Source organism: Neoarius graeffei, chromosome 6 (genome assembly GCF_027579695.1).
Source record: "Neoarius graeffei isolate fNeoGra1 chromosome 6, fNeoGra1.pri, whole genome shotgun sequence".
NCBI lineage: Eukaryota > Metazoa > Chordata > Actinopteri > Siluriformes > Ariidae > Neoarius > Neoarius graeffei.
The window spans coordinates 57,801,264-57,813,379 of NC_083574.1; the positions used below are offsets into that span (position 1 = coordinate 57,801,264).

General features: G+C 40.9%; 1 protein-coding gene across 1 annotated transcript in view; it reads left to right on the forward strand.

The window, feature by feature from the left end:
- hydin (HYDIN axonemal central pair apparatus protein) overlaps positions 1–12,116 on the forward strand; it is a 338,453-nt gene that overhangs the window by 61,208 nt on the left and 265,129 nt on the right. Inside the window, exons 9-15 of the mRNA XM_060923930.1 lie at positions 3,359–3,458; positions 4,127–4,245; positions 5,385–5,608; positions 6,102–6,169; positions 6,295–6,530; positions 8,701–8,801; positions 11,681–11,816. Coding sequence (XP_060779913.1) covers positions 3,359–3,458; positions 4,127–4,245; positions 5,385–5,608; positions 6,102–6,169; positions 6,295–6,530; positions 8,701–8,801; positions 11,681–11,816 — 984 coding nt within the window. The remainder of the gene's footprint in view (positions 1–3,358; positions 3,459–4,126; positions 4,246–5,384; positions 5,609–6,101; positions 6,170–6,294; positions 6,531–8,700; positions 8,802–11,680; positions 11,817–12,116) is intronic.

The following is a 12,116-nucleotide window of genomic DNA, read 5'->3' on the forward strand; positions in this document are numbered from 1 at the left end:
ATAGTTCTGCTTGGCTGGGGTGAATTTCTTGGAGTAGAAAGTGATGGGGTGTAATTTTGGCTTATCCCCCCCCCCAAGTGCTGAGAAAGGACCCCTTCCACTCTGGTCTCTGAGGCATCAACCTCTATGACCAAAGGTTTAGTATGGTCTGGATGCTGAAGGATGGGGGTTGTTGTGAAGGCAGTCATGAGCTGGTTGAAAGCTTCCTTGGCCACTGAGTTCTACTGGAGGCATCGCAGCCCCTTCTTTAGCAGGGTCATGAGTGGAGCAGCGATCATGCCGAACCCGCAGATGAAGTGGTGATAAAAAATGTGCAAACCCCAGGAAGCATTGTCGTTCTTTTATAGTAGTGGGAGTTGGCCAAACTGTGACTGCCGAGACCTTGCTCTGGTCCATGCTTCCACCTTCTGTGCTGATGATATACCCAAGGAAGGATATCTGGTGGATGTGAAACTCACATTTCTCTGCTTTAACATACAAGTGGTTCTTCAATAGTCAGGCGAGTACTGACCTTATATGTTCGTGATGCGAATTTTCATTGGGAGAGTAGATCAGGATGTTGTCTATGTAAGCTATTACAAACCTCCCCAGCATGTCTCTGAGTACATCATGAACGAGGCACTGGAAGACACTTGGTGCTCAAGAAAGCCTGTAAGGCATGACCAAATATTCAAAGTCCCTAAATGTAGTACAAATGCAGTCTTCCACTCATCACCTTCTCAAATCCTGATTAGGTTGTAGGCACTTTGAAGATCCTGCTTTGATAAGATCTTAGCTGATCTGAGCTGTTCCAAAGCTGATGGCACCAGGGGAAGCGGATAGAGATATTTGACTGTGATTTAGCTCAAGCCTCAATAGGTTGTGCAGGGATGAAGACGACCTCCTTTCTTCTCCACAAAAAAGAAGTTGGCTGAAGCTGGAGATGTTGATGGCCTAATGTACCTTTGTTGCAAAGCCTCCTGCACATACTCTTCCATGGCAGCTTGTTCAGTGATGGACAAGGGATATATGTGGTTGCGAGGAGTAGTAGTACCTGAGAGGAGGTCAATGGCACAGTCATAGGTTTGGTGAGGAGGCAAGCCACTACCTTACCTTTACTAAAACTTCCTTGAGGTCCAGGTAACATGAAGGAATGTTGTCTAAGGAGTCAGGCAGTAGGTTCTCCTCTGAGGTGGATGATATTGAGATTTGTGGGAGCTTCAGGTAGTTCTGGAAGCAAGACGGGGACCACTGAAGAATTTCTCTATGTTGCCATGAGATGAGAGGATTGTGAGGCTGGAGCCACGGGAACCCCAAGACGAGATCATGATGGGCTGTGTGAGTGACCAACAAGAAAATGTGTTCAGTATGAAGTGCTCCCATCTGGATTTCGAGGGGGTGACATTTGTGTGCCCACGAGCCTGTCACCGATCGGACCCCCATCAATGGCCTTAACGTTTACTGGTCATTGAAGTTCTTCCGTGGGTAAGTTGTATTTCTGGACAATCATGCTACTGATGAAGTTCCCCTCTGCCCCGAGTCGATGAAGGCAAAGAGAACATGGGTCGAGTCTGGCAGCTTTAACAGTGCAGGCATCTTTAGAGAATGTGATATGTGAACCGTTTCCTGACTCACCAGGCTGGGTTGACTGGTTTCTTGATGGATATGACTCACCTTCTTAGTGTTTGGTGGGCAAACTGGGCACTTGGCTATCAGATGGCTGGACTCACCACAGTAGAAAATAATCCTTGATGGTGCCTCCTATCCCTCTCTGAAAGTTGAAAGCGAGCATGAAAGACCTCCATGGGAGTTGGGGATGCCAGAGTAGTAGGAGGGGCTGGAGGAGACTGTAACATGTGTTGGTTTCTCAGAAGGTGGTCTAGGCAAATAGCCAGATCAATGAAGGTGTCTAGAGTGAGATGCTTGTCATGGCATGCCAGCTCAGTGAGCACTTCAGGGCATAGACCTTTATGAAAGGCCTTAAGAGTGGGCTCATTCCAGCCACTACCAGTGGCTAGCTTGTGAAATTCCAATGCATACTCGGCCACTCTCCTATCTCCCTGTCTGATGGCTAGCAGGCTCTCGTCGACCTTGACACCTTCAGGTTGGTGATCAAAAACTTGCTCGAACAGTTCAATAAATCTATTGTATGAGGTGGTGTGTTCACACTCCCAAACAGCACTAGCCCACTGTAAAGCCTTGCCTGTGAGAAGACTGAGGAATTGGGCAATCATCTGTTCCTTTGTGGCTCCTGTGAGAGTGGCGAAATATAGGGCGCATTGTAGAAGAAATCCCTTGCAGTCAGAAACTTCCCCTGAATACTTTTCAGGATGCAGAACCATTTGGGCTGCACCAGAGGAGGACGAGGGGCAGGTCAGGATGGCCTGCGAAATAACAGCAGTGAGTTATGACATTCTGGTGTTAAGATTGCTTATCATTTGCTGATGCTCTCCTAACAGTTATCCCTGAGTGTTGAAAGCAGTTTGCTTTGCTTCCTCTGCTGCATCCATCGCTGGCAAAGTATCCTGTCTGGGTGCAGGCACTTACAGATGCAAGCGCAGGGCGGAGTGGGTGCGTCGCAAACTGTCAACAAATCCAAATCGGTAAGCTGAAGACGTAGTCAGGGACAGGAATGGGTCGGTCGATCAACAAATGGGATGTCAAAGGGCAGGTGAGGAAACAGTCAGGAAATAAACGCAAACAGAGTCAAAACATGAGTAGTCAGGCAGGAAGTCAGAAGGCTTGGTATGATCAGGTAGAGAGACACAGAATGATACTTCACAATGGGTGTTTGTGACTGCTGAGCTTATATAAGGAAGTGATTACTGGCAAATAGGAGACAGGTGCACTTGTTAGTGTTCTGGAGATGAGGGGCACTGTGGTGCTTGGGAGATGTAGTCCGGAGGGGCCATGTTTGGAGGCTGCTCTGAACTCTGGTTTTCAGTGCTGTAACTGACAGGGACTATTTGCAGTATGCAGCTTCATCTCAATTCAGAGGGATGTGTACATCTGTCGTCTGTTTGAAAATGTTTTCCTCAGTTGAAAAATAGCATACATTTAACTACCACATAGTAGCTTTGGCACCAAACTTCTGTGTAGTTATAAATATCTGAGGTGTTGTAACCTGTAACTGGAAACAAACAATGTTTTTTTTAATTGTAGCTTTGTAGTTGCTGCTGTGGAATGTATTGAGCTTATTTTTTACAATAATTTTTTTTTAAATTTAATTCACATTCATTATTTTTTACATGATATATTCAAGACAGTGTTGCCTTCAAACACATCTAAAAGCAACTAACATATCTGGGAGTGTGATTTTAGTGAAGCGGAGTGGAAAGAATATTATGGTTGACTTAGTATCCCTCTGTTTTGCTTCCAGGAGGGGGATATCTGGCCAAACCGCACAGCGGAAATCAGCATCATCTTCAAACCCCAAGAAGCCAAACTTTACCAGCACACCATGTACTGTGATGTCACAGGTATTGCTTAGCCTAATATTGCTGTAGTTAAAATGAATATTTATTTTAAATGTGTAACAAATATCATTAAGTTGCCTACTTATTTTATAGTTAATCGTTGAGTGACTTGCATGTGTGTATTTAAGCTCATCTGTCATAGAATATCTTACATTTGCATTCATTTGCCAGAGCTTAGTTCCAAGAAAGGGTGGTAACCTTAGGAAATGTCAGTCTTTTGGAATTTTTGGTCCATAACCAAAATTCATAAATACTATAAAATTTTTTGGACCTGTCCTTTCATTCTTCATATTATTAAGATTTTTTTTAATTGTCTAATAGAGACTGATCTGTCTGTATTTTCCAAAAAAGAATGCTTTGGTTGATATATCACACCTGCTTATATCTATATTGATTTCCTTGGGGCAATTTATAATGTCCTGCCTTGTTTTATTGTTGGTTGAAATTCATGCATTTATCACATATACTAAATGTGGTTGGTTTTATTTAGGGACTTGTTAAGCTTAGTTAGGCTTTTCATAAAGGGAGAGTGTGTAGCTTGGCAATCAAACCAGCAAAAGTAAGGGGTGGCTGAGCAAATATATATTGTTACTTTTTTTTTTAATTTTGCCAATTCAATGTATTGCTTCAATGTATGAAGCCAGTGATGTATTACGGATGTCCTCATGCAGGCAGAGAGGCTCGTTTGCCACTGCGTATAAAGGGAGAAGGCATGGGACCCAAACTGCAGTTTAACTTTGATCTTCTAGACATTGGCAACATTTTTGTTGGCTCCAAACACAACTATGAGGTATGAGTAAGCACACGACTGTCCTTGCAAAAGTCATCTCTAGCAATAGATTAGCTACTGGTATACCTAAAACCCCCAGCTAATTTGACTTTATACTGAAAATGAAACCATGTGCGTCTTTGGAACCATTAAGATGTTATTTAAAGATGGATCGCTGGAAGTCATTTAATCATACAAAACTTTGAAAACATAGTAAAGTGTAGTATAGTATAATATAACAAAAAATATTTTTCTTCATCAGTTCCATGTGCAGGCCTATTTGGCTATAATTTTATGATTTCTGCACATTTAAAATGTTTGTAAGTGTATCACCTTTGAAAGGAGAGAAATTATATCTGTTATTATTCACCGAAATTCACTAAGCTTGAGGTGGATAATTGTTTTAGTATAAATACACAGGTGATTATTTTTTAAAAAGTATTAAAATAATTTATTTCAAACTTCAAAAGCATGCCAATGCACGCAGACTTGTGTCACTTATCTATGCCCGCTTGCATAAAATACTGAAATTGATAAAATAAATCACAATTCCACCTTAACTTTGAATAGTTTTAGACCAAACTTCATAGCATCTTTAGTACTTTTAGGAACAGCATTTTCTTTCATAATTTGTAATTTTTCCTCCCTTATGGTGACAAAGCAATTGGTGACTGGCGATTATCAAGGAATAGTCCAAATTTCTCGACCAATCAACGCATGTGATTTTCTGTAATCACCTGTGAACATACATATATATACAGAGAGAGAGAGAGAGAGAGAGAGAGAGAGAGAGAGAGAGATTCTTTTAATTAACCTAATTAAAATATATATATATTTTGGAAACTTATTTGTATTTGAAAATGGGACAGATACATTTAAAAAAAAATTCAATCTGTTAGTGCAGGTTTTTCTGATTCTAAATTAGCTAATCATAATCTAACCATAACACTATACACTAAGCCAAAAGGTCTTATTTGATTAAATTCAAGAAATATCCAAATGGTTAGCAAATACAGTGATTAATATCACAATCTAATGTCATTTCACCTCAACTGAATTTGTTTCCATGCACTCTACTTGGCTCACTGTGCCTTTTCAAACTACAATTATTAGCAACAGATTGTAATTTTGTGCTGTATCTGCTCTTACCTTTACTCAAGGTTCTTGTGAGCAATAAGGGACTTATAGATGCTCCCTATAGGCTCATGCCTCCCACTACAGCTATTGGCCTGTGCTTTTCCTTCAGCCCACCTGAGGGTATGGTACCACCCGAGGCCTGCCATGTTTTGGAGGTCCGCTTCTCCTCTGACAAACTGGGCACCTTCTCCGAGGAGTTTTATTTTAATGTTTTGGGGAATCCCCAACCTCTCATCCTCACATTTAGGTAACTGACTTATTGTTGACTGCTTTTGCCAATGTGGTGCTGCTCCTGAAGCCCATTGTTTTTCAAGGACACATCATAGTCCTGTTTTTAAAACTCACCTGTTTTTTCCATGTAGTTTCTAGCCTTTTGTTATACAGATTAATTAAGTGTGTTATGGTTTCACCTGTATAAATATTGAGCCACAGTTTGGTGAAAATTCTATAATTCACTTGCCATTCTTGCCATGTCTTTCAGAGTAAGATGGATTACTGTTGAAAATGCTGAAAATAGATATTTCAGGAGCGCCACTCTTCACTTACAAATTAATTTATTTTGCTCTCCCTGTCACAATCCCATTTTCTCTCAGTTTTAAGAAGCCTTTTGTTTCTTATGAAGTAAATAAAGAATGAACCAGTCACTTACTTTTCATGTTGCAGGACCAGTGACCTTCACTTTTCAATGGTCAGTGGAATAAATTTAAATAAAAAGCTCTTTGTCCTGTTGTTTGTTGCAGGGGGTGTGTAATGGGCCCGACATTTCATTTTAACATTCCTGAACTCAACTTTGGAGAGGTATCCTTCGGTAAGTGAAATTTGTATTGACAACAGCCATAATCACCTGTTTACCAAAAACCCCAGAACCACTTCCTATTTTCCTGATTATTTTCACTGTTTATTTGGATCTACTCTCTGCATTGACCCCAAAAGGCTTTCCTCACACACTGACCTGCTCACTTAGCAATACCTCATTGGTGTCTATGAGTTTTGGCCTGCGGATCCCTGGAGATGGGATGGGGAGAGATAGTGTGACCAGTACAGAGCAGGTAACAGAGCTGAATAGGAATGACTGGAAGCCAGGAGACAAGGCATCTGAGAGGCCTCAAGAATTCAGAGTGACACCCAGTTCAGGCACTATCCAGGCTCAGAGCCAACTGGACATCAAGGTAGGACTCTTTGTTTTATATACCCTCCCTTGACCCTTCAGTGCATGCTCCCACTGCAAATTTGACAAATTAGAATTGATTTCACTATGCAAAGGTTAGCCTGAATCACTTCAGCTTGACTGTCTTGTCTGCCCTTTTTAACAATAGTCTCCCAAGAGAAAAACAAACTCTTTCATCATTTTTTTTCTTTTTCCTTCAGAATTGACTGAAGAGATCTCAAAATTTGAAATCCATTGAATATAGAACAGACTTCTAATCCCTAATCAGCTTAAGACAGTGCCTTTATTTATTTATTTGGTTTTAAAAGGCTTGCTGTTGTTAAAAATAAAAAAAAAGAATAAGCAGACAAAAAAAAAAAACCCACAACAGAAGCTTAAACAACTCTTTTAGCCCCATCACCTTGGGTCTCTTACCAGCTGTCTGGCACTGTGTGTACCTTTCGGCCAGTGTTTTTTTCCATCAGCAATAGCTGTTATATGCTTTGAAAGGACTAATATGCTGGCTTTGTCTGGGTGCCTGTGGGCTTGTCTGAAGTTGGGGTGTCTCCTGTCAGTATGCAGAATGTCTTGATCTCATTCTGCAGTAGTTCTGTCAAGTGTGTGAACTTAAATAATGTCCGGTTTTTCAGAAAGATCTGCCCGAGTCACCAGCAGCTGGCTCTTGCTTCTCTGGGTGAGGGCTCTCACAGCCGGGTGTGTTGTTGTTTGCACCCATTTTTCAGTTCAATTATGGCTCATTCTGTGCAAAAAACCTGGCATATTAAGTACAAAACTGGCACGAGTCTAAGCTCACCATGCACTGTATAAGGCAACATGCAAAGTGTCGTCATCCTCTCAATTAAAGATACATGAATTAGGATTTCCCAAACAATGGGAAGCCAGGAAAAAAATATGGAGAAATGGGATATTCATATTCTTCTTGATTGATTTATTTTGGGAAGTAAGCAACAGATGGTTTTGCATGTGGTTTTGTCCAAAAAACAGGTGTAAATTAGCAGCAGACATGTTGCTCTGAGCAGGATAGCCACTGTTGGGAAGTGCGTGGTTTCCTCACACAAATGAACAGCTGACATGTTTGACATTTTTTTTTTACTCATTCTCATAGACATTTTGTGCCATAATACAAGATTTCCGATCTTTGGTAAAAGAAAGGATACTCCTAGTAAGGGAAAGTGCTTTAATACTGATCGTCAATTGGGCTGCTTATGCCATACAGATCTGGCAACCATGATCAGAGCAAACATCACAAACATATACATCAGTTTTCTCACATCTAACAAAGTTAACTCACTAAACAATAAACTTTTGTGACAGCTTTGTTACGTTGGCAATTTTCCAAATGTTATAGAGGACGCAAGTGAAGACAACACAAATGGAATGCAATAATTGCACCCTTTCATGTAAAATTGATTCCATTGTACACAGTAGTCTTTTCATTATTGTATCATCAGCTATATCAATGCCATTCATACTGTTTACTTGCCCTGACAGAAGAATAAAAACTTCCTTTATTACCATATTTATCTCTGTATTACTGAACTTGAATTTTCTCTTGAGCCTTAATCTTTTTTTGGCAACTCTGTTGTTTACACTTTTTCCTATTTCACAGTAGCTTTTAAACTCCAATAAACAGAATGTATTTATTAGGCATCCCAGGCACAGTTTATGTGATGAGCTATAGCCTCAGTAAATTAAACATTATTGTCAGACTCATGGTAGATCTTTTGAGGCCACAAGAAGTCATATGTTTCACTGCACCTGCTCACATATGCACATACACCTGGCCCTCAGGACCACTTCATGATGGCTGCCCTGGACTAGGAAGTGCTAACTAAAGATCTCTGCTGCAGTATTATTGGTTAGCATCTAGCTGCCATGACTAGTGTCTGTCTGTGATTTACTTGTATTAGGTTTACTTGGTCAGTACTCAAATGACTGCAGAACAGAACAACTGTCTGAACTGCATTTTAAAAAAAATCTCCTTTTGGGATAATTCTGGATTTGGGGATAATTCCAATAATTATATACACAATACATATTATTTAAAGAAATCCAGTAGCTGTAATATTGTTTATTTTTCCCCATAGGGTACAACTGAAGGCGAGTAGTATTTTAATAATATAATATTTACTGTATATATACAACTATGCCTACATGTGTGTCCGTTGCAGGTGACCTTGTGCTCCAATACAGTGCAGCAGTACTGTTTGGCACTGGTGGTGGATGTGCATGGAGTTGGAGAGGAGGTGTTAGCGCTCCCAATTGAGGCTAGGTAGGACATTTATTGTGACACCCTCAAATCTGTTCATGAAGCATATATAGTGTCTTGCAAAAGTGTTCAACCCCCTTGGTGTTTGTCCTGTTTTGTTGCATTACAAGATGGAATTAAAATTGATTTTATGGGGGTTAACACCATTTGATTTACACAACACGCCTACCACTTTAAAAGTGCAAATTGTTGTTTTATTGTGACACAAACAATAATTAAGATGAAAAAAATAAATCTGGAGTGTGCATAGGTAGTCACCCCCTTTCGTGTGAAACCCCTAATAAGAGCTGGTCCAACCAATTAATTTCAGAAGTCACATAATTAGTTGATTAAGATCCATCTGTCTGCAATCAAAGTGTCACATGATCTGTCACATGCTGTCTGTATAAGGCTACATCCACACGACAACGGCAACGAGATGTTATTTAAAATATATCGCGTCCAAATGGGCAACAATCAGTAAAATATCAGGTCCATATGGCAACGCAACGCTTGCTGAAAACGATGCAATACACATGCCACACCTCTAGGGGCGCTGTAAGACGGTCCCTTCGGAGACACCAGAACAATAGAAGTAGTAAGGACGCATGCGCATAAACTATTATGCGCGAGACTTCATATTAGCTACAAAGTCAGGAAAATCTGTTTGTAAAATTACATTATAATGACCAAATACAATGAAAAGTATTTTTTCCAGTCTCACCTGTGAAAGGTAATCCCATGTGATCTCGTTTGGACGGCAAACCTGTTGGTACAGTTAAACGCAGCTAATCTTTATTCTCCGCTTTGACCTCTCCAAAATGGCGACGAGGATGATATGATTCTACGCGGAAGGCGGCGTCTTTAATGGTCCGGAATAAATTGAATGATACACGTTGATGGATTAATTTGTTGTTTCTCACCTGTGAAAGGTAATCCCATATGATCTCGTTTGGACGGTAAACCTGTTGGTACAGTTAAACGCAGCACATGAATCTTTATTCTCCGCTTTGACCTATCCAATATGGCGACGAGGATGACGTATGATTCTACGCGGAAGGCGGCGTCTTTAATGGTCCAGAATAAATTGAATGCTACATGTTGATGGATTAATTTCTTCTACGCCCTTTTTGAGGAATGTATTGTAGGACTTAAACCCACATCTGAAGAGGTAAGATCGCTCCTTTTTTTCCCTATTTTTGCTGGCGGGATTGACTCTGCCCTAAGGGCAGAGTCTCTCTCTCTCTCTCACTTTGCACCATTACACAATAAATATTCACAGTGAAAATATTTTGTAAGCGCGTTTCATGAACCAAGTTATAGGATTTGTTGACAACTCGCATCGAGTTCGTTACACTTCTACCCGGCGTGAAGCACTCACAGTCATGTGGTTGTGATGTCATCGTAAACAAATCCGTTCTACTCATCCAGACGACTTCACAACGGCAACGTTGCCAGATCTTTCCACTCTGGAACCCGTTCTCAAAAAGATTGCGTTTTGGGCACCCAAAACGCCGGTGCCATGTGGACGCCAGGCCTAAACGATAAGCAATTGTATCGGAGTCACCTGAATCCGTTGCCGTGTGGACAGGGCCTGAATCAACCTGTTCTGGATGGACCCTGACTCTGCAACATGACAACCAAGGAGCACTCCAAACATGTCAGAGACAAAGTTGTGAAGATGTATGGATCAGGATTGGGTTATAAAAAATATCCCAAACTTTGAATATCCCATGGAGCACCATTAAATCCATTATAGCAAAATAGAAAGAATATGCCACCATGACAAACCTGACAAGAGAAGGCCACCCACTAAAACTCACAGACCATGCAAGAACGGCATTAATCAGAAATGCAACAAAGACACCAAAGATAACACTGAAGGAGCTGCAAAGATCCACAGCAGAGATGGGAGTATCTGTCCATAGGACCACTTTAAGCCGTGCACGCCACAGAGTGGGGCTTTATGGAAGAGTGGCCAGAAAAAAAGTCATTGCTTAAGAAAACACATTTGGAGTTTGCCCAACAGCATGTGGCAGACTCCCCAAACACATGGTCAAATGAGACGAAAATTCATCTTTTTAGCCATCATGGGAAATGCCATGTGTGGTGCAAACCCAACACCCTGAGAACACCATTCCTACAGTGAAGCATGGTGGTGGCAGTATCATGCTGTGGGGATATCTTTCATCTGCAGGGACAGGAAAGCTGGTCAGGACTGAAGGAAAGATGGATGGCACTAAATACAGGGCAATTCTGGAGGACAACTTGTTTGAATCAGCCCGAGGTTTGAGACTGGGACAAAGGTTCACATTCCAGCAGGACAATGAGCCTAAACATACTGCTAAAGCTACACTGGAGTGGTTTAAATGGAAACATTTAAATGTCTTGGAATGGCCTAATCAAAGCCCAGACCTCAATCCAGTTGAGAATCTGTGGTATAACTTGAAGATTGCTGTACACTAATGCAACGCATCTAACTTGAAGGAGTTGGAGCAGTTTTGCCTTGAGGAACGGGCAAAAATCCCAGTGGCTAGATGTGCTAAGCTAATAGAGACATACCCCAAGAGACTTGCAGCTGTAATTGCAGCAAAAGGTGGCTCTATAAAGTATTGACTTCGGGGGGTGAATACCTATGCACACTCCAGATTTTTTTTGTTTTGTTTTGTATCTTAATTATTGTTTGTGTCACAATCAAACAACAACTTTCACCGTTAAAGTTGTAGGCTTGTTGTGTAAATCAAATGGTGCCCCCCCCCCCCCCCCCCCAAAAAAAAAAATCCATTTTAATTCCAACTTGTAATGTGAAAAAACAGGACAAACACCAAGGGGGATGAATACTTTTGCAAGACACCAAGTATACAGTATAAAGGTTAATTCTTTGCTGATGACTCTCTTTACAGCTGTGTTGTTCCTGAAGTGCACCTGAAGACTTCCGTGCTTCAGTTTCAGCACTGCTTCCTGGGTTATCCCTATGAGCAGACCATTACACTGATTAATGACACAAACCTCCCTGCATGTTATGGCCTTCTAGCCCAGGTAAAATGACTAAGTTCATTATCTTGTAGTTAAGGATAGGAAAGGAAATCTTGAGATAAACATGACTGAGAAGAGGATTAAGGCTCTTCTTATCCCAAGTATTACACAATTAAATAGGCAGTACTGTATATTATGCATGTCTCTCTGACCAGCATGTGAACGAGACTGTGTACATTATAGGCTTTTATAGACCCCCGACTGCCAATGACACATTTTATGATGAACTTTAATGATATTCTTAAAGAATGTGACAATAACAAAGAAATTATTATCATGGGGGATTTTAATCTTAACTGGGAG